Source organism: Rosa rugosa, chromosome 5 (genome assembly GCF_958449725.1).
Source record: "Rosa rugosa chromosome 5, drRosRugo1.1, whole genome shotgun sequence".
NCBI lineage: Eukaryota > Viridiplantae > Streptophyta > Magnoliopsida > Rosales > Rosaceae > Rosa > Rosa rugosa.
The window spans coordinates 17187371-17213780 of NC_084824.1; the positions used below are offsets into that span (position 1 = coordinate 17187371).

At 39.1% G+C, this 26410-nt stretch overlaps 3 protein-coding genes across 6 annotated transcripts; all 3 read right to left on the reverse strand.

Annotated features, from left to right (window-relative positions):
* Positions 1-460: 460 nt before the first annotated feature.
* On the reverse strand, positions 461-5038 carry LOC133712137 (uncharacterized). 3 transcript variants are annotated; one of them, XR_009847192.1, is made up of 4 exons: positions 4909-5038; positions 2459-3995; positions 1676-1754; positions 461-717 (listed from the first exon to the last, which is right to left on the reverse strand). XR_009847192.1 is itself a non-coding variant. In XM_062138225.1 (2 exons), exon 1 carries the CDS (start codon positions 3991-3993, stop codon positions 3307-3309), a length of 687 nt encoding a protein of 228 aa, XP_061994209.1. In that variant the 5' UTR covers positions 3994-4121; the 3' UTR covers positions 461-717; positions 2459-3306. The 3 variants fall into 3 exon arrangements, 1 of the variants encoding a protein (XP_061994209.1); XR_009847191.1 differs by lacking the exon at positions 4909-5038 and having other exon boundaries at positions 2459-4121; XM_062138225.1 differs by lacking the exons at positions 1676-1754; positions 4909-5038 and having other exon boundaries at positions 2459-4121.
* An 11131-nt stretch (positions 5039-16169) lies between these two features.
* LOC133709662 (uncharacterized) lies at positions 16170-18465 on the reverse strand. The gene is made up of 3 exons (XM_062135471.1): positions 18107-18465; positions 17883-17988; positions 16170-16466 (listed from the first exon to the last, which is right to left on the reverse strand). Exons 1-3 carry the CDS (start codon positions 18275-18277, stop codon positions 16384-16386), a joined length of 360 nt encoding a protein of 119 aa, XP_061991455.1. The 5' UTR covers positions 18278-18465; the 3' UTR covers positions 16170-16383.
* A 442-nt stretch (positions 18466-18907) lies between these two features.
* Positions 18908-26099, reverse strand: LOC133707755 (uncharacterized). Of its 2 annotated transcripts, none has more exons than XM_062133241.1 (13): positions 24967-26099; positions 24571-24652; positions 24266-24457; positions 23736-23800; positions 23501-23660; positions 22938-23183; positions 22719-22835; positions 22322-22513; positions 22091-22172; positions 20600-21519; positions 20008-20509; positions 19732-19922; positions 18908-19604 (listed from the first exon to the last, which is right to left on the reverse strand). In XM_062133241.1, exons 1-13 carry the CDS (start codon positions 25977-25979, stop codon positions 19149-19151), a joined length of 4218 nt encoding a protein of 1405 aa, XP_061989225.1. In that variant the 5' UTR covers positions 25980-26099; the 3' UTR covers positions 18908-19148. The 2 variants fall into 2 exon arrangements, with proteins under 2 accessions (XP_061989225.1, XP_061989224.1); XM_062133240.1 differs by having other exon boundaries at positions 22322-22516.
* Positions 26100-26410: the final 311 nt, after the last annotated feature.

Consider the following 26410-nt stretch of genomic DNA (forward strand, 5'->3'; position numbering starts at 1 on the left):
ATAAGATTCCTCTTCATAGAAGGGATATAAAAAACATTCTCTAAATCAAAAATGGCTCCAGAGCCTAATACTAGCCTAACTGTCCCTATAGCTTTAACTGCTACTCCAATTCCATTTCCCACAGAGATGTTGACTTCATTTTTCCTTGGTGCCCTCCTTGTTATGAAGCCCTGCAAATTGTTTGCAATATGTATGGGTGAGCCTGTGTCAAGAAACCAGGAACTAGGGGAAAAATTTACTAAATTTACTTCAATAGAAAACACTGAAAACCAAGACTTACCCTTTTTCACCAGCCAATCCTTAAAACCCTTACAATTCTTTTTAATGTGCCCTTCCTTCTTGCAGAAAAAACACTTAAATGTCCCAGGTTTCTTGCCCTTATTGACGCCCTTCTTAGGACCAAGTTGATATGGCTTAGTCCCGCTTGTGCCCTGTCACGCCCCGAATTTTGAATAACCAATTCAAATCCGAAACATGAATAAACAATTAATACAAATAACGTTCTGAATTTTTTTCTCACAAACAAACACACCACTCGCCACTCAACACAAAAACTCGAAAACCTCGAGTTAATTATTACAATTCACTCTTACAAAGTAAAATTGCAAAGCTCTAAATGAGCATAACACACCTCACAATATAATGCTGTAATTCACATAACACTACTCTAAGCAGCCCGATCACCGTCCTGGTTCTCCTGACCTGTAGGATTTCCCGCTACACAATTTGAATAGTGTACCGGAAGTTGCAACAACACAAAACCCGGTAAGCTTTTTACAGCCAGTATGAGTAAACAAGAAAGAACTGTTGATTTTAAATTACAATTCTTATAACTCAACAACACAACCAACAATCTCAACATCCACGACGCAAACGTCAAACCCATTCAATATCACCACTTTGATCTTATCACACAACACTATCACCATTTTTGGTCCTATCTCACAACACTATCACCACTTTGGTCCCATCCCATAACACGTTAGAGCTCTAACCACATCGCTACCAGTCACCTTGGCCTAGGTGCAAGTAATGCGACATACTTCGGTTAATAATAAACCGTCGCGCTTTGGACATCCCCGTCCTCAGCACCATATACTTCGGTTAATAATAAACCGTCGCGCTTTGGACATCCCCGTCCTCAGCACACAACTTCGGTTAATAATAAACCGTCGCACCTTGGACATCCCCGTCCTCAGCACACAAACACTCCGGTTATCCTTAACCGTCGAACTTCGGACACCTCATCCTCAGAACCCTACATTCTCTAACTCTATACATCCTCCAATGTAAATCATGAATATTAACAAGAACTCATCAATCATGTTCATCACATATAAATATGGTAAGTCACATGTCAATTCATAATAATTTAATCATCCCAATTCCACACTCTTCAATGTCACACCATTCACATATAATCACGTAAATATATATATATACGTAATTATCCGCTCAGGAATAATCACTAATACCAACTATAGTTCACACGCAATAAAACCGAGAAATTCATTTGTATAGTAAAAATCATTTTTACTTACCCATGGACCGTAGTTGATCAAGTCCATATGATTTTAAAACAAATATTTATTCCATAATATTTTCACGCAATTACGACAAATAAGGTAATTAAATTTATTTGGTTCGTAATATGAACCACGTGAGGTTTACTCACCTCTAAATTCCCGCTGCGTCTTCTTAACAGCTCAAAATACAATTTCACGAATCGTCCGCCAAATCCAACCGTCGATCACCTAATCAAACATGACCTTAACTTAGCCAATAACTCAAAGACAAAATCAAACGACAATCCAACGGTCGGATCGAAATTAAATGATGATCCAACGGTCGGATCGAAATCAAATGATGATCCAACGGTCGGATCCTCACAGATCGCCTTTAGGATTATCCTCCAAAAATCATTACGAAGATCCAACGGTCGGATCTTCCTGAATCGTCCTTACTAACATCTCCGCTAATTTATACGAAAATCCAACGGACGGATTCTCACGAATCGCCTCCCTAATCACTGTTTAGCAATTATACGAAGATCCAACGGTCGGATCTTCGCCCATGACCACACAAAGCCTCTGGGGCAGTCATACGATCATCATATCAAAATTATAGGTTCATCTGACGGTCCTAATTCCACAGATCATAAATCTAACGATCGAAATCGATCGAAATCTCAAAATTCATAACTAATTCATACGATAACCGAAAAATGCGTATAATACGCCGAAATGATCGTATCGAAACATAGAATCATAAAATGGACAGAAACTAAATTTTTGACCTCCGGAGGTGGCCGGAAAGGGCCGCCGGAGTTAGGGACAGAGCCACCGCCGACCACCACAATTGGTATCGGGGCTGTGCTTGTCCCCTTCGTTTTCTCATTCTGGACACTTTTCATAACTAGCACAAGACCAAAAAATGACAGGAAGGGATCGAAATGTACCAAAAATCAGTCGGTGGCCGGAATTTTTCCAGAAACCGGCGAGCTCCAAAATCGACGTGAAAACTACAACCTCACGCCTCGATCCCTTCTGGAGAATTGTTCAGAACTTCCTTATGAACTCAACAAGCCAAGAATCACAAGAAACGATCGTGTATAGCTCGAGATATCTTGATCCGAAGGTTGGTTGTTCGATCCGCACGGGTCGAGCTCCGACGAACGTAAAAACGTTCGATCCAGTTCCGATCCTTCTTGGTGCTTGTATAGGAAGATGAGGCGAGCTCAATGAGCCAAGAATCAAGTGAAATGGTGCTCTGTAGTTCGAGATATCGAGTTTGGAACGAAAACGAGCTAAACCGGACTCCGGGTCGCCGCCGTCGCTGCCGGCCGTGCCGCCGCGCAAGGTTACTTCTGGGAGCTTCAGGACGTTGAGGCGAGCTCGAGGATGAAGTTTGGGGGGGATTGGTGGCCGGAAACACGAGGAGGATGAGTTGGTTCGTTTTCGGGTGCAACCGGGTCGAGCTGGTTTGCCGGACCTTGAGGCTGTGCCGGGAAAAAAAAGACGACGTCCAGTAGGTAGAGCAGCCTCAGGCGAAGCCAAATGGAGTGATCCGGCGTTTGGAGGTGGTTGATGGAGGAAGAACAGAGTTAGAGAACTAATGCTCTGTTTTTTTTTGAAGTGAAACAGAGTGAGTGAGAGAGATGCTAATCTGCTTGTTAGCTCTCATCAATTATGCATAAACAGGAAAAATAAACACATCTCCGAGCTTTACTCCCTAAAATCAGAAAGTTGTCTGCCACCCTTTTTCCTTTATTAACAGTAAATCCACTAGAGTTGTTAAAACAGGTTATTACATGCCCTCACCAGAATTTGCAGCACTAGACGCTACAGCTTTGCCCTTACCCTTCCATTTCTGCTTGTTAACTAGATTCACAGACACAGTCCCATGGCTCTTAATTAGCTCTTCTTCCTGCACACAAATTGCTATAAGCTCATTCAAGTCCCATTTTTCCTTCTGTGAAAAGTATGCAGTCTTCAGTGGGCCAAAACTAGGAGGAAGACGGATCAGGGCCAAGTGAACAATGAAGGCATCAAGGAACACAGTCTCCAGTTCACCAAGTCTAGTGGTTATGTGAATAATTTTCATTATATGCTCCCTAACACTCTCTGAGGTGTCAAACTTCATGCCTAAAAGCTGATCTAGTAAGGCTGAAATCTCTGCTTTCTCATTCTCCTTAAACTTCAGGCCAATAGCAGTCATAAATCCCAAGGCCGTATCAGGTTCAGCGACACCACCCCTCACCACAGGTGACATGGTTTGTTTCATAATTAGTTTGGCCATTCTATTGGTCCTATGCCACTCCCTGTGTTTCACAATTATCGCCTCAGTACTAGTCTCATTCAAAACAGGTTGAGGCTCCCTAAAACACACAGCAAGTCCTTGGAGGCCAAGATAAAGCTCAATACGCTCTTTCCATGTTTTAAAATTTGAGCCATTAAGAGGCTCAATGTTGTGCAGAGAATAGCCAGAATTCATAGCTGAAAACAAAGAAAAGAAAAAAGAAAATTTCAGTTTTCTGGTCAAGACTTTAAAGGCTCTGTTTGAAAAACGACTTGAATGCAAAATTTATAGCCAATCCACAGAAAATTCAAACAAGCAAACGAGTGAAAAATTTCACACAAAAAACAGAAAAGATCCCCAAAATGCACATTCAATTGAAAGGCTTTACCTGTTGGCACAAAGACAATTCAACATACTATTTTTCTTAATTGTAAAGCTGAAAAATTAGAAGCTAAAATATCCCTGAACTTTCAACACATATTAGCAAGAAGAAAAGATCAGTTCACCAAATATAGTTTCTAAAATTTCATATTACACTGTTTTAATTTCAAGAACATAAAAGTCTAATCCTTCTGTTGAAGATACAATTATATTCTAAAAATCAAAGACACAAGTTGCAAGTCTATAACTGAATGGTTCTCAAAATAATCAAATGGCAGATTGATGCTACAACATATACCATAAAACTATTCTGAAAACTTAGAACTTGGCATTGTAAAGATTGAACCTTACGATCAGTTTGTTATCAAATTACAAATTAACAAGATATTGACCACTTAAGGGAAACAATCTTGTCAAAAGGTAATTCAATCATAACAACATACATACATAATTAAAAACACAAAACCCATCGCTCAATCACAAGACAATTTCAACAATACAATCAAGAATTCATGATCAAGCAAAACAAAACTTAAATTCCATCCGGTCACCATCTACACTAGCCTAGATGCACGCCGGGAATGCTTCTAAGGTTCTCATTCAACATCAGAATTATGCATATATGTAAAATTCCAAGTTTTGAAACGAAAGCTTATGGGGACGCTCCTGCGCTGCAAAGGAGGGTTAATTGAAACAAATACACATTCATATAATCAAATCAAGGCATACCCGTAGCGAAACTTGAAGGAATTTTCAATCAGAAGCATCAAATTCTCAAAAATTGAAATTTTCTCTCACAAAACCTAAAACCCCAAAACTGAAACTGGAAGAGGAGATACAGTTCTTAGACAAACGGTGTTTTTGGGAGTACTGTACGTGCACTTGTGCACTTGGGCTATAAAATAGGCCAGAATATATTGGTTTGTGAGTAGACTTGAATAAAGAATAAAAGGAGCAAGCCATAAGAGGTTTTAGGCCTGTTCCGTTTTTTTTTTTTTTTTTTTTTTTGAAAATTTTGCAACACAAAACCAAATATTGCAAAAAGCCTAATCCGGTTTATTATCATGCAACTAAGGCTCTGATACCAATTGTAAGCGGAAAAATAAACTACACATGAAGTTGCACAAATAATAAACACAAGATGAAGATCATATATATAGCATAGCATAGCAAGACAATAACAGAATCGGTTATGAACATGAATTACACCAGCAGTGGTGGAGAAGGCCATCGATCTTGCAACAAGGTCTTCTGTGATCCTCTCAACTTATAAGCTACTATCTATGGGGCTAGAACTGTATGCTTGCGTTTTTGGAGAGGTCACAGGGACCTTGTATTTATATTGTACAGAACAATGAATACCTGCCCATAACAGGTTACTTAATATCATTATTACTGTATCTAACAAAATATATCCAATATATTCTTGCTTGGTTACCAAGCCATTTAGATTCCCAATCGTAAATATTAGATTCACAAATAAATACGAATATCATGGAATAGGTTTTCTCATATTATCTCAGATTACTTTCTCTTTAGGTAACAATAGTTATTACACTTGATATGCATTCATTAGATGTTCATATCAAGTCTTACAACGGAAACACGGTTTTGTTTAAGACCAACACAGAGTTTAAGTAATCTTTCTCATTTGTTCATGTTCTTACACTTGTTCGGTTTATATAGAAGAAGCAAAAGCATCTCAAAGATTTAAGATCTTCCAACTTTAGAAAATAACGAAGGCAACTGACTTGATTTAGAAAAAGCTTATGATTTTCTGAATTTTTTTTTTTTTAGCGATGGGAAGATTTTTATTCAACAAGAAGCAACATTACAAGCGAAAGACCCAAACCGGGCCCAAAGAAAAAGAACAAACAAACGAAAACAAACAGCCCAACAAGCTTCAAACACAGTGCAAATCGACCAGGAGAGAGATGAGGCAGTGACGTCGCCGCCACCAGCCAAACCCAAGGGTGACACAGAAACGTCACCAGATCGGCGGGCGAAAACTTGGAGTCCAACCAACAATCCCATACAAGAATAGCAGCACAGAATCCATCGAAATATCTCCATAACCCAAATCTCTAAACCATACAAAACAACTTCCGAAACAAACATAGGAACCAACAAAGAAGAAAAAAATAAACGATCTACAGAGGGATCAAAGGGACAGACGGCCAAAGACCATGCAGACCCTTGTTGCACTACCGAATTCATCGGATGTACACGCGATAAGGGGACAACCTCGTTGAAAGAGACGATCCAAACGACGCCGACGTCGGAGCTCCAGAGGACCAACGAGCTATCAGTGAAGTGGAGTCTGAAAGGTGAGGAAGATGTGCACCTTGACCATGATTTTCTGAATTTGGACTTCTTCTTCTTTTTTTGTCAAATTTCTTTACATCTTTGATGTACTTTCTGAACTTGGACTTTATTAAAGCTTGTCTTTCTAAGTTTGGATTTCACTTAGACTAGATTACTAGAATTATGAACTGCATTACTAGTATCACTTTCCCTCTTATTATTAATGGTAAAGCTGAAGGCTGGTTTAAGCCATCCAGAGGAATCAGACAAGTGGATCATTTATCCCCTTATATTTTCATTCTCTGCACGGAACCTCTCATAAGACACATAAATAAACTAGCTGAAAAGCCAAAGAATCATGTTGGTCTACTTTCCTCCCCACTAGGATTCAGGATTTCAAATCTAATGTACGTTTGCTGATGATTGCTTAGTATTTGCTAAAGCTTCTACTGAAGGAGCTAGGACCATAATAAGAGTTTTGGAAGCTTTAGCTTTAGGTTTAGGACAAAGAATTAATTTTAATAAATCCTCCTTATTCTTTTCCTCAAATGTCCCTAATAATTTGAAGCAGGGTATAGTTAATATCCTGAGAATCCAACAAAAATCTACCATTGGTAAATACCTTGGTATACATAATGTAGTTTTTTGGAAGGACCCTGCTAATGCAAAAGAATTAATGCTCATAATTACAAATAGGCTTTTCTGGCTGGAAGAAAGGAACCCTTTCTAAAGCTGGCAAGAGTACCTTAATTAAGGCCAATCTTGCTGGAATACCTGCTGTTAATAACAAGATCCAACCACCATGGTGAATTATGTAGATTATAGAAGACAATAAGATGATTTCACGAAGATTTGACTCTATCACTTTCAACCATGTCCTAAGAGAAGCAAATTTTATAGCAGATGCTTGTGCAAACCTAGGTCACAACTGCAGTGGAGAAAAAGTTTGGGGTAACTTTTTACCCCCGAGTGTCTCAAGAGCTGTACTTTTTGATCGATTAGGGTCTGGGTGCCTTAGAGGTGCTTGTATTTAATCTTTGTTAATAGTTTCTTATCGAAAAAATAAATATATTCATTAAGCAATCAATAATAATATGACCTCTTGTTTAAAGGTAAAGTAAATGTTGGATATCAGGAGCAAAAACAATCTCTGAACATTTCAAGCTGGAATAGTAATAGGGTTGGTTCTTAAAATTGAGAGGACTTGAGGTAACATAAATTTACTGTGTTTGAGACAATTTTGTATATCAATTTTTTTTTTAAACTAACAAATACAAATAAATATTAAATTGTTTTAGGGAATCGATATTTGGAGAGAATTTGTTGTGCTTTCATTGATAATAAGGGCCCCTTTATATAGAGATTTACAAGGCATAGTATCAGAGTTGTACATGGAAACATAATCGTACATTGATTGGATATCTATTAAGATTCTCCGAGATTATCTCTAATACAAACCCTATTACAACTAGAGCAAGTAATCTAGAGTTTGGGCCGGACACAAAATCTGAATTTACTTAAACACTTCCCCTTGTGTCGTCCAAACGCAGTGCTCCTCTCGTTGCCTCATTAAAAACCTTGCCGAGTAACAAAAATCCTGTGGGACAAAAATAACCCGGTCGAAGGGGAAAAAGAGCACAACACACCCTTCACGTTTCGAGATCAACATGTAGACATCTCCCCCTGATGTCTGCGTCTCCCCCTGATGACTACGATCATGGGAGTTCGGATAACTTTCGCAAGCCAATGCTTGCAATATGTTTCTCGAACGTGGATTTGGGCAATGACTTAGTAAACAAGTCTGCCACATTGTCCTCAGATCTAACCTGGTTCACCTTGATCTTGAGGAGCTTCTGTTGTTACTTATTGTAGAAAAACTTAGGCGATATATGCTTGGTGTTGTCACCTTTGATGTAGCCTTGCTTCATTTGTTCAATGCAAGCAGCAATATCCTCATAAATGCTGGTAGGCTCATTTGTGGTAGACTTCAAACCACAATTGCTTCGAACATGCGTAACTATGGATCTAATCCATATACATTCACGAACTGTTTCGTGAATAGCAATAATCTCTGCATGGTTCGAAGAAGTAGCGACTAGAGTTTGTTTAGTAGACCTCTAAGATATTGCGGTCTTACCCATGATGAATACATAACCAGTTTGGGAACGACCTTTATGTGGGTCAGAAATGTATCCAGCATCAGCAAAACCTTCTAAAATACTTATGTCATTTTAGGATGGGGAGAGGGAACGCAGACCACTGTTTGTGGCGTTCTTGACATATGATGGATCCAAATCCATCATTTCTTTGTAGAGATAGAACAAGCACATATCAATCGTACCACTTAGGTATCGAAAGATATCTTTAACACCAGTCCAATGGCGTCGTGTTAGCGCAAAGCTATATCTAGCTAATAAGTTCACGGCGAATGAGATGTCCGATATTGTGCATTGTGCTAAGTACAATAATGCGTTTATTGCACTTAGGTAGGGCACTTCTGCCTCTAGCACATCTTCGTCGTCATCTTTTGGATGGAATGGATCCTTCTTTGGATCAAGACTACAGACGACCATTGGGGTGCTTGAAGGTTTAACTTTGTTAGTATTGAAACGCTTAAGCATCTTTTGGGTATAAGTTGATTGATGAATTAGGATACCATCTACACGGTGCTCAAATTCCAAACCGAGGCAAAACCGCGTTCTCCCAAGATCTTTCATCTTAAACTCGGATTTCAAGTGTTCAGCGGTTTCCCTTAACTCTTTTAGGGTGCCAATTATGCTCATGTCATCAACATAAACCGCTACTATTGCAAATCCGGAACTTGTTCTTTTTATGAACACACATGGGCATAGTTCATTGTTAACATATCCCTTCCCAATCAAGTAGGCACTTAGACGATTATACCACATCAGTCCGGATTGCTTCAATCCATATAGTGAGCATTTCAACCTTATTGCAAAAGCGCTCTGTGGTTTGGAACCACTTGACTTGGGTAACTGAAGTCCATCCAGAACCTTCATATAAATCTCTGTATCTAGATCCCCATATAGATACACAGTAACCACATCCATGAGCTGCATGTTCAGTTTTTCATAAACTACTAAACTGACAAGGTAGCGGAACATAATAACGTCCATTACGGAAGAATATGTCTCCTCGTAGTCGATTCCAAGGCGTTGTGAGAAGCCTTGCGCTACAAGGCGAGATTTGTATCTTACAATCTCGTTTCTCTCATTACGCTTTTTAACGAATACCCATTTATGACCAACTAGTTTGGTGTTGGGCGGTATTGGCACAACTTGCCCAAATACCTTTCTTTTCACTAGAGAATCTAGTTCTGCCTGGATCCAATGTTCTAAAAAACGGCCTAGGCGGCGCCTAGGCGCTAGGCGGCAAGGAACCGCTCCGATTTTGGCCTAGGCGTTTTCCTTAGGCGCTGGGCTACTAGGCCGGCTAGGCGGGGACTAGGCGGGCTAGGCGGGGACTAGGCGGTTCTAGGCGGGGCCTAGGCGGTCGTAAACCCTAATTTATTTTATATTTTGACTATTTTTATATTTATAATTAATTTTTAGACTTTAAATATTGTTATTTATATTATTATATGTCATAAAAATAATTTAAAATTAAAAAAAAAAACCGCCTAGTCCCCGCCTAGGCCCCTAGGCGCTAGTCCCTGGGTCACCGCCCGACTAGCGCCTAGCGTTTTTTAGAACCTTGCCTGGATCGCATCTTTCCATTTTGGCCAATTAGCTCTACAATGGCATTCATCAATGGAGCGTGGTTCGATGTCATCGGTCTCAATAATCTCACACGCTACAGAGTACACGAATACATCATCAATGATGATGGAGCTTCGTTCCCACGTCCCATGTACACTAGTGTAATTTACAGAGATCTCTACGTTCTCAGGGATAGATGCTGACATTGAGGCGTCCCCCAAAGATGTCTCTTGGACATAACCATAATCCGGAACATTCATGGGACGGATTTTGAGTATCGATGATGAAAAGATTTTTTGTGCCTCATTCGCTCTCTTTCTAGGGCGAGTATCCTTCAAACCAATCAGTCTACCGCACTTCCTCGCGGGACCTGTGACCATAGACACCACATCACTGCCAATATGGGCAGTGGCGCCATCTCCTGGTGTCACAGGAGCAGCGTTACGTCCAGTATTTGGGACATCAATCCTTGCAGACACATTTGCAGCAGGTATATATGATCTCATCACTTTAGCAACATCAAAAAACGCATCAGGTAGAGTGTTTGCTATGTTCTGGAGCTCGATAATTCGTCGCACTTCAAGTTCAGACTGTGCGGTACGGGAATCGAGATGAGACATAGTGGGGACAGACCACAATAATTCATGTCGTTCCTGTTGAACATCTGTGTTCTTATCTCCCCCTAACGACGGGAAGACTGTCTCATCAAAATGACAATCTACAAATCTAGCGATAAAGAGATCGTCTATCAAGGGTTCCAGGTAGCGAACGATAGTTGGAGAGTCATATCCAACATATATGCCCATTCGTCTCTGTGGACCCATTTTAGTACGCTGTGGCAGCGTAATAGGCACATAAATGGCACACCCAAAAATGCATAAGTACAAGATATCAGGCTCATACCCAGTCACTAGGTGTAACGCAGAGTAAGGTTGGGTGGCATTGGGTCGTATACAAATTAGCATCGCTGCATGCAGTATTGCATATCCCCAAGCGGAAACAGGGAGATTGGTGCGCATAACCAATGTCCGTGCTATCATTTGTAGTCGTTTGATAGCTGCTTCCGCGAGACCATTTTGGGTATGAACATGGGGAACTGGATGCTCTACATCAATCTCCAGTGACATGCAATAGTCATCGAACGTTTTCAATGTAAACTCCCTACTATTATCCAGTCGAACAGACTTAATGGGATGGTCAGGGTAGTGAGCCCGTAAACGGATAATCTAGGCTAGGAGTTTAGCCTAAGCAGCATTTCAAGTGGACAACAACGCAACATGTGACCAGCGTGTTGACGCATCAACCAATACCATAAAGTATTTAAAAGGTCCACAAGATGGTTGAATTGGTCCACAGATATCCCTTTGGATTCTCTGTAAGAACGGAATGAGTATTTTTGGATCCTTTGCGTAAGACGGTCTCGGTCCTAATTTCCCTAAGGAACAGGCTTTGCAAAATGAGCGAGGGGCCTTAGAAGCAACCAATGAGGAATTTTGGTTGGGCCTGAGCGTCTGAAGCGCTATTCAAAGAAAATTTGTGATTACATCACCCATCATGGTGTTGGGACCATGGAAGTGGCATCCATGGTGCCATGGATATGAGGATTAGCATCCATGGCGTCATGGCCATGGGTGTCGCCATTTATGGTGTTGTCAAGGGGGACAGAGGCGGCCCTAGGGCGGCGGTGGACGGCGACGAAGCCAGAGGCGGTCACACTAAGTCCGGGAATCAATCTTTGATTCTTGCTTCGTTTCGCTCGAAATAATGGATGTCTGTGTGAAGCCATTAGTATATGGATCATCATATCACGACCAGGATGTCCTAGTCGGTCATGCCAAAGTCAATATGTGTCAGAATCCAAGAGATCTTCTCTTATTTCATTATTGGATTCAATAGGTCAAATGGTAGTGACATAAAGTCCACTAGATTGACACATAAGATTCTCTAAGATGCACTTTCATCCGCAATCATTAGAGATAATGCAAATGAACTCTTTTCCATTCTCAGTATGTGTTTCCGTATGGAATCCGTTGGCTCTGATATCTTTAAAGCTCAATAAGGTTCGATTTGCCTTAGGAGCGTAGAGAGCTTTTGCGACATTTATCAAGGTGCCATTTGGCAAGAGGAATTGGATCATTCCATGTCCTTGAACTAAACCTGATGGCCCAGCCATCGTAGTCACAGAGGAATATGTAGGCAACATCTCCAAGAATAATTGTCTATGGTTGAGAATGGTGTGCATAGTCGCACTATCCGCAAGACATTACAGTTCTCCAGAATCCATTCCTAAAAGAAAAAGCTCGTAACTAAAAAGGAGTCAAAATGAAAAGAACTCAACTTTTATTAATAAGCCAAACGGAATTACATCATTGTCTCTTTAGCCAAAGAAAATCTAATCCAAAATGATAGCTAATACAAAACAATGGTAGTCGTCTAACTCCTTTCGGTAACTCCAAAATAAATGTGACCAGGTGAGATAGAGAGATGTTGGTGGAGCAAGGCTCACTTAAGTACCACTAATCTCAAAACCTTCCTAGACATCACAATTACTTTGGATGAGCCTACTTTGAAAAAAGACTAAACCATTGGCATCTACTATAAAATAATATGGCAATTTCCTACATCTCTTGGAAAATAAAAAGACTTAATCAAATTGGCCCTTGAAGTCTTCCACCCTAAGAGTGAGATCGTCCTCTTGATCTTCTTGCTCCATGTAATTTGCTTCCGTTGCTTCACGGTACTACTTGTAAGCGTTTGCAACATTCTGGGATGCTTTACATGCCTTGGCCCAATGTCCGGATGCTCCACACCAAAGACATGCATCTTTATGGTCAGCCTCCCTTGATTGAGGCGCTTGAGGGGCGTGTTGGGGACGGCTTCTTTCCTTGGTGGCGTTACCACTATAGCCGGAGGCTTGGCCTCTCTCTCTCTTCACACGTTGACCTCTACGGTTCCGTGTGCGCCTATTTTGGTTGTTTCCTTCCTCTTTGGGGCGAGAATATGGATCAAAACGTCCAGACCAGTTGCTCACCTGGTCAGAACGTGTTGCCGATTTGGATTCGAGCCCGAGGCAATGTCTGTTACCATGGAGCGCTGGTGAATTACTCCGGCGATTGTGCGGTGATCTGAGGGATTTCGTCTGGCCTCTTCAGCTTATGTCTGCGTGAGTCGTCATTCAAGATTGAGAATGGTTGCAGGGGAGATGGCATGGGTTTTACTGCTGGTAGGCGTGAGGCCGAGGGAGAGGGTGGTGATGTGATGGTTGATGCTGGTGGGTTTGCTTTCCTCTAGCATCGAAACAGTGGTGATGGACTGATGCGCGGCCTGGACGGACTCTGGTGGGTCCGAAGGTTGTGGCCATCAACGGCGAAAGGCACGATGGCAGCTGATTTCTGGCTGTGGTTGGTGCGGCGGCACTTTTCCTACACCATCCAAAGCTTGGACTTGTTAGGCCAGTTGGACCACGATCATGGGCCTCTTGGACACATCATTCGAGATTTTTGGAGTAGGCTTTTATTTGCTTTAGGTTGCCCTTTTGCTGTGGGGTTGGTTGGATTGGATCTCTATGGCTCATGGTACTATTTAAATTTTGTTAGGTCGCAATGACCAGTTGCTATGTTGAACCTTTTATTTTTCTCCTTCGGAACTCCTAGATTTTTGTTAGAATAATGGTGCGTGGACTTTCTAAAAGGTGGGTGTAGTAAGGGTATGTTGGGTTCTTATTCTTTTTTAGAATAGGATTTTAGGGTGCTCTAAGAAACGATTCTTTCTATCGACCCTTTAGGGGTGTGTCGTTTCTGTACTTCAATGAAATGGTTGACATTTTCCCCTAAAAAAAAAAAGGCTTATGAACCTTCTTTTTTGTTTATGAACTTTTTAGCAGCCTGAGAAATGAGAGCGGCCAAATTGTTAAATAGTGTTGTGGGTTGAGCAATAAAAGTGTTGTGATGCTAGCGAACGGTGGAGTGCGAGACATTTCAGTATATTAAACTGATTCGTTGACAAAGGTTGTTCTTCAACAAATAATTAATTTTCTTTCTTTATTGTTATCGATGAAAATTTTCGTTCACAAAATTGTTTTTCATTAAAAAAAATTATATTTCTTTATTTCTTGTGCTGATAAAAGTTTTGTTAACTATTCTTCTGCATCAAAAAAATCAACTTAAATGTCACAGATAATAGTTGTTGCTCGTCAAAAAATTAAATTTGTTCAAGTATTTTTCTCACCAAAGATTGTTTCTCATCAATTGATTAAATTTGTCTAATTACAATTCTCAATGATTATTTCGCGAGCGATGGTTGTCCCTCATTTTTTTTATATATTTATTTTAGTTGACGACCATTCCTTTCGTGGATCAAACAATCAAATAATAAGTTTCTTTGGAATTACTAATTTTCTTGATCGCATTCTAAAAAACCTTGACTTGATTTCAACTTGCCATTTTTCACAAAAATGCTATATATAGTAAAGCATTTTTCATCGATTTTGCATGTTTCACAAGTCCATAACCAAAACTTAAATTTCAAAAAAGTTTCGCTTCAAATGTGGCTCCTAATCTCCGGACTCATATCCGAGATTTAGGAGTCCTAATCTCCGGACTTAGTCTATATTTTCTTATATTCAAAAATTAAAATTTGGTAATTGACTTCTGCCACTAAAATTTCAAATACATCCTCCATCATCTTAAATTGGAAAAGAATCACCTATGGTCATTCAGTTATGACCCGTTAGATCTATCGGAAGAATAGTTAACTCACTAAAAAATGCATTTCCAACTTGAAATTTTTTTACTCTGAAGAAAAAATAACGAATTTTTTTTTCAAATTAAACTTTAATATTTAAATAAAATCCTTTTTTGTTAGAAATTTCAGAAATTAAAAAAAATTGATAAAAGATCTAATAACTTCAGAATTTTTTTTTTCTTTTTTTAAGTTGGAAATGTATATTTAAGTATTTTGACAAATATACCCTCAATTTTAACGGATTCTAACGAGAGATTTAACGACAGTGAGTTAAGTGTATGATAATATTAAATGTGAGTGAATTAAGTGATATTTTTGAAATGTCAGTGAGTTAAGTCTTGTATAGGTCAACATTCAGTGACTATTTAGTGATTTTTTGCCTCTTAAATTTCTAACTTTTAACAATAAAATATATTCCAAATTTAAAAAAAAAAGATAAAAAAAATAAAAACTCTTTAACATCTTTAACAAAAATATTAAATATTAACCATAAACTCCATATCTAAGAAATTTCTCTAACCCACTTGTTCATGACATACTATGTTTGAGGAAATCTCACTCTCTCATATTCCTCGTGAAGCAAATATTGTGGTGGGCGCAATTACCTCTCTTGGACATCAATCTCCGGATCCGATTATCTGGCAAGACGAGATTCTCCTTTCGGCTTGCTCGGCTTTTAATTTAGACCAATTTAGTTTTTGTGTAGTTAGAGGATGTGTTGTAACTTCCTTTTAAAAAAAATTAAAAATAAAATAATAATAATAATAAATTAAAAAATTCTCTACCCCAATGAGACCGAGATTGTTACAGATGAGTACCTACAGCATTATTCTGAAAGAAATGAATGATTGACAAGATAGGCTCAAGTCACTCTGTCTATACCCATTGATAGACATATTGAAGTGTCTTACAAGAATGTAATAAAGATCCGTGTACAAGTGAAGCAAGTAAAAGCAAAGTCATCTATCAAACATTCATTAGTCTTCGAAAATCCAATGTGCGTGACTAGTGAGCATTCATTAACCTCCTAATTCTACCTCAATCAGGTCATAATTGACTAGAGGGGAACAAGAAAGAGGGGGGAAAAGAAAAAAGAACAACGGCATCTTCATTTCCAACCCTTTACACAATGAACTGATTTGGTTTCCATGAATAATCCGAATGCAGCATATAAATTTCAAACTTTCATTTCATCCGCAAAGGTAAGATGAGAAAGCTTTGAGATTAACAAGAAAAGTTCAGAGAAATCATTAATTTGAAAGACTGAAATTCAGACCAAAGGTTCAAAGCCAGTAGAAGTGATAGTTGATATACAAGTTAAGCACACGCATTTTTGCAAGCTAGCAGATCTCAATTAATACATACAGGTGCAAACTATAGCATCACAAGCTCAGGCTCATCATTCTTTTCGTCCGATCTTTATCAACATCACAGGTGGTCATCCAGATTTGAATAGCAAAACTGCTTTCTGATCCAGGTAGAAATAGACAAAGTGGTTCGTTTCATGAGTCACATATGAACCTGCACAAAGAAAGATGAAAATAACTGAGTGCTTCTTAATCTATGCTAAAAGAATTTTGTTTTATACTTGCATACTTTTTTTTTTGTCTGAGTATAATTGCATAGGTTATACGAATAAAAACCAAAAGATTCCAACTACTGGAGCTAGATAAAAGCAGTTTTCTCTTAAGTTGTTGAATATTTGGATTCAGATCCAGACAAGAAATACAAACTTCGCAAATCCCAAATTAAAACCACAACTTTTATATTCTGAATGGAGAAAGAAAAGAATTAGAAGTCCTTGTTTCATCTGTGGAGCAGGATGCCATACCAAAGACCAGGAATGCATCAGACACCCCTACATCCTATTCAATGCATCTAGCAGGAATGCATTGAACAGAAGTGGTTGCAGCTAGTTCAAACCTAACAACTAAATATAAGAGCAAGCCCAGATTACGAATCATGAATTCAAAAGTAGCTACCCTGTGCTTCTGGGTTCATAACAAACCAAATAGATGGTCGTGGAAGACAACAGAAAAATCACAACGAAATTTTGAACAACTATTCAACCTAGGTGCTGCCTCGCATTTTATTACAAGGGTGTCAAGCTGGGAGTTAGCAGAATAGAAACTGAAGGAAGTGTACTTTGGTTACATATGGCCATCTAACCAATTGTTTCATTTCAAAAGAGATTGACCAAATTAATATTCAATTAAATAGAAAATACGCAGCAATGATAAAACTTCAAAGCAAGGATGGATCTTTAATTTTACACCAATCTTGTTCAACAGCATGAGCCAAAGCAAACACTGGGAAGCAAATAACAATGTACACACACAGAAGTAGACCAACAAGTATAGACAGATAAAGTAAAGAACAACAGCGCATTGATGGGTAACTATTGCCTGGTAATACATCAAGCATCACCTTGTCAATTGTCATACAAGATTGAGATTATACAAGATTGACTCTTGACTTTCTGTCACCTACACAGGCCTTTCCACTATTCAGCAGTAGCTGAGTAAGAATATTCATAAACATCCATCCGAAATTATGATCATGTGGAAAATACGCATTAGAAATCAGGGTTTCCCCTATCAGGTTAAGCACTCTTTAATGCCAACAACTGAAGTCAGACATATTTCAGCTAAAGGATTACCAATTAGACTATTCTACTTGTCAATTCGGAAAAGAAAAAAAAAAAAAAAACTATGAATTGCCAATCGAAACAGTAAGCGAGGAATTAATCAAAGCTTAGATCTATTCCTTCTCAAACAGCTATATCCATTCTCATCAAAACTGCTACTTAAAGCACAACACTATCCATTAGATTTGTTCACCATCACTCAAATTCTATCACATACTAAATCTTGACCAAAACACCCCGATAAGAACAAAGCAGGCCAGAAAAACGAAACTGAAAATTGAAGGAGTTACCGAAATTGCGACCGACGATGCAATGCCAAGTAGGTCCGTGCCTCGAATCAAACTCCTTCTTTATATGCTCCGCCACGTCCTTCTCTACGCTATGAGTCTCAAATGCCTGAACCAAAAACCCTAATTCCGTAAGCGAAAAACCTATTTCCGAATCAAATCCAGCGATTAACACACAAAAAACAAAAAAAAAAAAAAACACAAACGAAGTTCGAGAGAGAGCTAACGCCGATGGCGATTTCGACGGCCTCCTTCTGCATGTCCTGGAACATATCGGCGCTCTTGATGATGACGCGCTTGCCGGTGGAGGTCGTGACCGCCGGCGAGGGCTTCCGGTCGTCGGAATTCGGCTTCGTCGGCACAGTACCGGGAACGCTTCTCTTGGCGTCTTGGCTCATTTCGCCGTCTCCTGGTTCCGATTGAGGTCAACAAATCAAAGGCTTGCTTAGGAAAGCAGGAAGACAGTGGTAGATTTCTGAATCGAGAAGAAGAAGAAGAAGAAGAAGAAGAAGGAGATGCTTTAACACATCCACCTTTTCTTTTTGTTACTTTGAAGTAACTGACTGTGAGTCTCTGAGCGGAAAGTGTTCTTTTCCTTTTTGGGGTGTCGTTTTGTTATTCACAGCGGTGTTTTTACAGCGTGTACGGGAACTTCTGCCAGTTACATAAACAGTGAAAAGAGAATCGATTCCCTGACGACGATACGCAAGTTTTACCGCGAAGTAGGGTAATCGGAAAGCGACGCAACGGTGTCGTATTCCTGAGTTTGCTACCAAATTTTAATTATTTCAGTCTGTACTTTCGGTTCCAACTCATCGTTCAACTACGGGACCGACACAGACAGGGTGTTTTCTTTTTCTTTTTGTCTATTTTTGTCGTAAATTTAATTCACAAAAAGCTAGTAATTCTCAGTATGTAACCAAAATCAAAAATTAAATAGGAGATTTCGGTAAATGTTCTCAACCCAAATTACCCTTGAACATTCTGAAGTAACTTTAATAGTTAAAAACATCATATACCCCCCTTTATACACGAGGTCACAACTCACGAGTTTGATTGCTCGATCTCGCCATAGTGTTTGATAAGTAAATCAAAGCCGTTACCTTCTAACTATTTGTAAATTTGTAACAATGAAACCATTAAGATTCTGTTATAGTTACAAGCATGCAAAATATCAAGTTCCGTCTTAACCTTTACAAGCAATCATGGAGAGGATGCTGTTTGGTGCTACTCAAAAGATGGGCGTTAACATTCGTCCCTCTGTTTGGTTTAGGCTTCATCCTCAGAGTCCTCCACAACTCTGTTGACTCTCTTCAGCCTCTTGGCACTAGGAGGATGATCATCTCCATCTTCATTGTCAGAGCCTGAATCCTCCACAGCCGGAGGACTATTAATATAATCCGGTGACAAAACCCTATCTGATGCATTTCCTTCATTATCATCAAGATCCTCAGCAGACTCATTTTCAACTGCATTCATATTGTCACGGTTTGCTTCAAGACTCGGAGCATTTTCTTCTTCCCTGCTCTCCTCATTTAGTTTTATTCTGAAGTCTCGTGCAGTGCTACGCTTGGCATGCCTTAATAAATTTACTTTGGTCACCTTGCTAAGCTGGATGAGATATTTCTCATAATCTTCTATCTGAAATATGAGGTCGGGGATGCATCTGTTCTCCCTCTTTATTTTGTTGATAATTCCCTTTTTATTGGCATTCTCTTGTTGTTTCTGCAATACAAGTATGATGGAACCCCAGCATCAGGTAAACAGTTATAACCGACATTTAACATGTGATAGTGCAAGTAATGTGAAGAGTGACATAAGACGAACAATGCAAAGAGAATCAGAATTATACCTTTTGCATAATTTCCACAAAGATATACAGAGGAACTGTCAGCTCCTTGCTAGTTACCTCCACAAGCTTCTGAAACTTGAGGCTCGGAAAAATCTGTTTACAACCTTTTGTAGCAATCCTAAGCTTTGACATCTGAGCTAAATGCTTGTAAAACCTTGCTGCCAGTCGCAGCACATGCTCAGCTTGCGTATCTGTACAATTTAAAGCAATGTGCATAAACAGGAGTGACAGACAATATTCTAGTAAATCAATACTAATTATAGTAACTGCATATACCACTCAGGCTCATTGAAACAAAAGATGAGAGTACTTTCACCACTGCTTCTGCCCTAGCATAGAGATTTTCCTCAAATGCCAACTCAGGAGATTCCTCACTGTTCTGATTCAGATGAATCCCTTTTTGGGAGACTGAAGAGAATGTCTTCAATCTTTTGATGGCCCAATCCATGTCAACTACAACTGCTTCAACAATGTGCAGTATACAGGAATTTATTGCCAAACTTGTTTGATGGTTTATGAGGGGGTATATCTCGGACACCTCCTCTGGAGTATCTCCCTCTGATCCAATAACCTGTAACAGCTCTCTAGCCATGTCTTGAGATATAGCTAGATCATTTGGAGGGGAGCTTAAACTTATAGCAAGTGTCACAACACTTTTTCCAACCTTCATGTTTTTTATTTCATTGTTTTTGCAAAGACTAATAGCCCAAGCTCCATGGGAGTTCCTCAATTGGCATGGCAATTTTCCCCCAATCATCAATATCAGGTCACAAATAATCTGAAAGAAAAAAAAAATCTTTAAAAATCAATAAATCTTCAGTAGGAAAAGAAAAATATATAAATCAGCAAACTCCCAAGTGCTGGTTACCTCAACTTCACCAAATAATGAAACTGCAAGAAGCTCAGAAAATAGAGGCTTCAATGTCTTCAAAATGAACAGTTCTTTGCTCCTTATATGTGGATCCTCAATTCTAGAGGCTCTTTCGCATTCAGTTTCCAAATCAGCATCCTGAAGAGTGGAAATTGACACCACGTCTTCAAGCAAACCAGTCAAGTCTGAATTAGAACAAATCATTATCAATTCCTTCAAGCAAATCAAGGCCAGATGAAGATGCTCCCTTCGTCCGACATCTTTTTTCCCCTTCGCTTCCTTTTTCTTTTGATCCATCACCAACTTTGGCCCTGATTTGAACAAAGAAATTAGGTTCAACAAGGGGGACCCCAGGATCTTGATTCCCCCATAGATTAAAGTTCTCAAAGGGTCTTCATGTCGCAGAAGAAGGGAAGATTTTATATGACTAAGGGACACATTCAAGACAAAAGAAATAAATTCAGAGCTGCATTTGGATGTCTTGCTGGTAGACTGACTATGCATTTGGGAAGCTTCAACATTATTAGAATAATCAGTATCAAGTAGTCTCAACAGTGTTTGCAATATCTGATATATGCTTGAAGTTGCAAAGAAGGAAATCCGTCCTTGCATTTCTTTAGAGTGGCTTGAATTGATGTTGTTCAGTATATCGTGAGCAGGAGTGCGAGTACTCCCTTTTCTTACTGCAGTACTCTTGCTGGAGAAACATGTATCCTTATTGAGTGAATGATGAAGCTCAACAAACTGAATAAGCTCCTTTTCAAGATCTAATTTCGTTCTATCCGATGCTTTGTCCAACTCAGTAGCAATAGCATTCACGAGTACTTCAATAATTCCTGATAAAACAAAAGCGGAGCATTTTCTTTTGTTGTCTTCAAAAGATGAAGAGCCTCCATCCTGAGTTTGACCAAAGATGCCTGATCTGACACAAAAAGAAACCAACTGTTCAGGAGGATTTTATCTTAAATAGGAATAACCAATCACTGTTTAGTTCACCCCTTCTTCAGGGAAATTATTAATAATGTTGGAAACAATAACTTGAAAGTTTCACCATGACCCACAAGGCCACAACAATCATTTTGGTAGTGGAGAAAGGGGGAGTAGGGGCAATCCCCTTCAAAAGGTGAAACATATGGTGCAACTAGAGTATGAAAACCCTTCTTTTTCATTCCTTGGATATTACCAAATAGGAAAGATGAACTGATCTTCTCCGTTGTTCATAACTTAATTCCTTTTAACTGTTCCTTATAAACCAGCCAATAAACAGAGTAATTTAATGAAACCTAGCTGGGATGCAGGTAATGTATCTCTGACGAAACATAATACACTTCTTTTTCTTTCTTTTTTGTCCTTTTTGCTTAGTGTTCTACCAAGTGCAAATTCCATGTAATACAAGAATATTTAACAAAGCATTCCCCCTATTTCACAATAACAGATGGGCGATAGAAAAGAGGGAGGGGAGATATACCATAGGTTAATAAAGCCTACCTTCAATATTCTGATTTCGTAGAGACTTCCGAATCTTCAAGAAAGAACTGTAGAATGAGTCAGCAGACGAATTTCTTCCTACCTGCGAGGGGTTTGAGATTGATTAAGAGATCATCTTCTCTTTGAATGATAAAAAAGAAATCATGTCTGCATCCAAGAAGAATACGAAAGATACAACAAAATCATATGTACACCAAAATATCATGAGTGTTTTCACTAGAATTCACATACCTCGTTTTCTTGTGAAAGGGAGAAACCCAAACATGCCCATGAAGAATTCAAGGCTTTCTCAGTTTTTCCATTTGGTTGTAGAAGTAACATCCAAGAAACACAAGACAGAAGGCAATCTAAGGGCTCTTCAACATAAGCTTTGCCACTCTCTGATTTTATGCAGCACCTAATTCCTAATTGAACATCTGCATCCTGCTAAGATAGTACTTCAGTGTTAAGCATAGAACATAGGTTAATTGTCTCAGCTATGTGATGCATAAGTAGCATTATTAAAGTTTTTCTTTCCATGACATTTGGCATGTAAATCAGAAGTCTAACCCAATAATGAATCAAAACTTGGGATAATATACAGTAAACAGCTTCAGAAAATCAGAAGCCAGAAGCATCTGCAGTCTACCTCTTTAAAAAAATGGAGGAAGTGAGGCAACAAAAAATCAAAGACAGCCCCCCCACTAGATGGGTCCATCAACACAAGCTTCACAAGTCCATGATACATGACTTCTTTGACATTTGCCTAAAAAGAAGTAACCCCATAATAGTCAGAGACAATATTCAAACAAAAGGAGGATAGGTTAATGCAAATGGGAAACTCAAGATAAATAGTTAAATACAGTACAGGTTGATAAAGACATCTCTGCAATAGACCACTGAGCTCTTGAAACAGGCCTCCCCCAACATTGTAGGGTATCTCAGATTGCTGACTGCTACTGGCTTGGCTAGATGACTCTTGAAAAGACAACAAATCATCTTTCTTGGATTGCTTTTCGGCCAGAATCAAATCAATAACAGCATTGGTTGCTGCAAGACGAATTGTATCTTCTCGTCTAAACATCGCCTTACGCATTACCAAAATAGTGTAATCCTGCATCATCAAATTAAACAAGTACATAAATATACTTCAACAAAATTCTAGCTTCTATAATAGCACTTTTTACTCAAGATATGCCTGTATGAGAGATTGTTTCAGCACAGTTCACAATGCCCGGGGTCATACATCATCTCATTGAAAATGCAATTTATAGTATTGAATATTACAAACTGTTGTTTGACTTTTCAATTTTAAAAACTGGGGATTTCAGTGCTCATTCCAGGTAATTATAGTAAAGTTTAGCTTCCCAATACTGCATAAGGAATTTGTATCACAATTCACAAGTATGAAATAAATGGAACAATAAGGACCTTGAGATCACGGCTGAACTTGATAAGAGGCAACAAAGCAGTAACAAGTTGAGCAGCAACCTTGCCTTGCATGAAAGTGAAGTAATCCAACAACTCCTTTAGCCGGGAGACATGTTCTAACATGGGGTACGGATAACTTTGAGCTAGATTACTGAGAAGTCTGCACATAAAATTACTTTTACTTTTTATCATAAAATACAATTAATATCAAAGCTGTGTAGTTGACTTCAATTACCTTATGATAACCATGCTCTGCTCTGGCTTCAAAGAAAGGATCCGAAATTTACACTGCTCAATAATCTATAGGAAATTCAATAAATTAGCTAATGGTGTGTGATTGTAAAAGATTAGTTATACACGTCAACTGGTTAAACATGATTTCCCAAAAAAAGGACATCTTCCAATCGCATGCTATCAGCTTTTTCAAATTGAATTTCATTTTAAGGAAAAACAAAATGACTGTCAGAATTTTCTTCATACCAAATTCATATATTGATGTACTTGAAAAATAATCAATATCCTACAGCTAAACATGTGGGGAAGTTGCACAGCTTTTTTTTTTTTTTTCTTTTTTTTTTTTTGAGAATAAGGATGTTGCACAGCTCTACAAGAGATAAAGGCCCAGTAGTATTATGCACACCATATAAAGATATTTTATTAATAGCATTCTATACAACCATTCTCTTCTTTTTCCCTCCCAACCCTAAAATTACATATAGGATTAACATTTTTAATATGATTCAATAGATATATAGTTTCACTGACCTCATTTCTAGCCATATCATGGGCCACAAATATAGCTTTTAGCATCTGAATAGCAAGCTCCTCAATGCCTACCAAACCACTTAAATTGCAGAGCTCTTTATGGTTTCCCTCTTCCACCGACTCTAGCAATACAAAAGCAAACTGCAAAATGCTAGGCACAATGTGTTCCCTTCCATAGTTGCTCTCATTAACCTAAAACCAACCGGGAAAAAAAAAACATGATAACTACATAACTTATGTGTATTTACATATATTTCAAACAACTGTGTCTCCTATAAGAAAAATAACATACAAGAGGCAATTACCGCTCTTAACATGGCCTTCTCGACCACTTTGACATTGTGCAGATATTCTTCCTTCATGTCATCCGGTATCCATTTACATTCTCTGAAAGATATGAAAGAGTTTGCAGATAGTTACCTACCCAAGGCAACACAAAGTAACATTTTTTTTTTTTTTTTAAAGAGAAAAAATACAAACATAATGTTAGAATCGCCTAGTTATTAATCAAAACCAGGAGTTTGAACTACATCGAAAGGTATTCATGCAACCTAGGCTGGCGTTTGGATAATCCTAAATATCACTAGATCAAATGCTACGATATCAAATGAACGGATTATGTACTAATTCATAGAAATTATTCACACCAGGATTCAATGAAAATTAAACATATAATAAAATTAAAAGCATCCAACCCTTACTTAGCAAACTTGTAATCACGGTATGCAGTTAGAATCGCCATTTTCAAAGCCCCCATTGATGCCTCACCAAACCTCCTCACCCTCGAAACCGATAACAAAACAGCAACAGTGAAATGATTGAAAGCTCTAAGATCAGACTTCACAAGCCCCATCACCTCTTGTCCCAATGAAGGGTCCTGCTTCACGGCAAAGTTAACATGCAGCAACACAGTACCTTCCACTTGCCTAACTATAGAGCTCGCCTTCTTCCTCCCCATTTTCGACCCGAAAAACATCACAATTCCTTCAATCACATCCTTCTTAACAAACCCTTTCGACGCCAAAACGAGCAATTGATACACAAGCGACGGCAAGTCTTGTAAGTCCAAGCTAGACATTCCATCGAACACCTTGTCTACAAACTCTCTGGCCCTCAATTTATCAAGAACAGGAAAGTCCCTTACGATCGAAACCATCTTGATCAACAGTCCCTTGGACCAATTGAGCTCCAGAATCTGATCGAGCACCGAATTGACGACATGGCCGCCGCGTTCGACCTCGTCGGAGCTTCGAATCAAGCTCAAGCACCGGGGGAGGAGATCGAGGATCTGGGCGTTTTCGGAGTCGGTAATTTGGGGGGAAAATGACAAAATGGGTTCGATTATTTGGGGGAGATGAGAAGTGGGTACGTGGGGTAATAGGGTGTGGAAGAATTGGAGGGTCTTGAGGGAGTTGGGGTCGTGTGGGATTTTAAAGGAGGTGAAGAGGTGGGTGTAGGAGAGGAGGAGAGAGGAGAGGAGGGTAGAGAGAGAGTGGGTTTGGGGAGATTGGGAGATGAGGGAGAGGAGAGAGAGTGTGTAATTGGAGACGGGCTGAGAGGGTGAGGAGGATTGAGAGCGGGAAGTGAGGTAGGAGAGGAGGGTTGGGTGGGATTGGGTGGAGAGAAGAGAGGAGGGGATTGGGGCGCAGGATTGGGCTAAGCGGATGATATCGGAGTCTGTTAGAGATGGTGAGGAGGGTGTGGTGGCGCTCATGGTGGCGGTTGAGCGGAGCTGCGAAAGGGATCTGGGTTTTGGGGTTGGAGAGAGGGTTGTAGGTTTTTTCGCGCGGCTTCTGGCGCTTTTGAAATCTTTTAATTGCGCGCCATCTATAACCACTCGCTAAGCTAACTTTTCTTTTTTTCTTTTTTTTTCTTTTTTGAGAATTTGTTTATAAGACTTACGAGGTGACTCACTTAAAACAAAAATGATAACTTTTATGGGATGGACCGATGGAGGAAATCGCCCAAAAGAAGCCGGGGAAAAAGAAATCAAAGGGAGAGCTTTCTCAATCAGAGGAAAAATGTAAGTCTTGGATTTAGAATTTTTTTACAGATTAGACAAAACTAAAATTACGAAACTTACTCAAATAAATGAAAGAAAAAATTTAATTTTTTCTTTTCTAATATTTGATTGAATGATATATT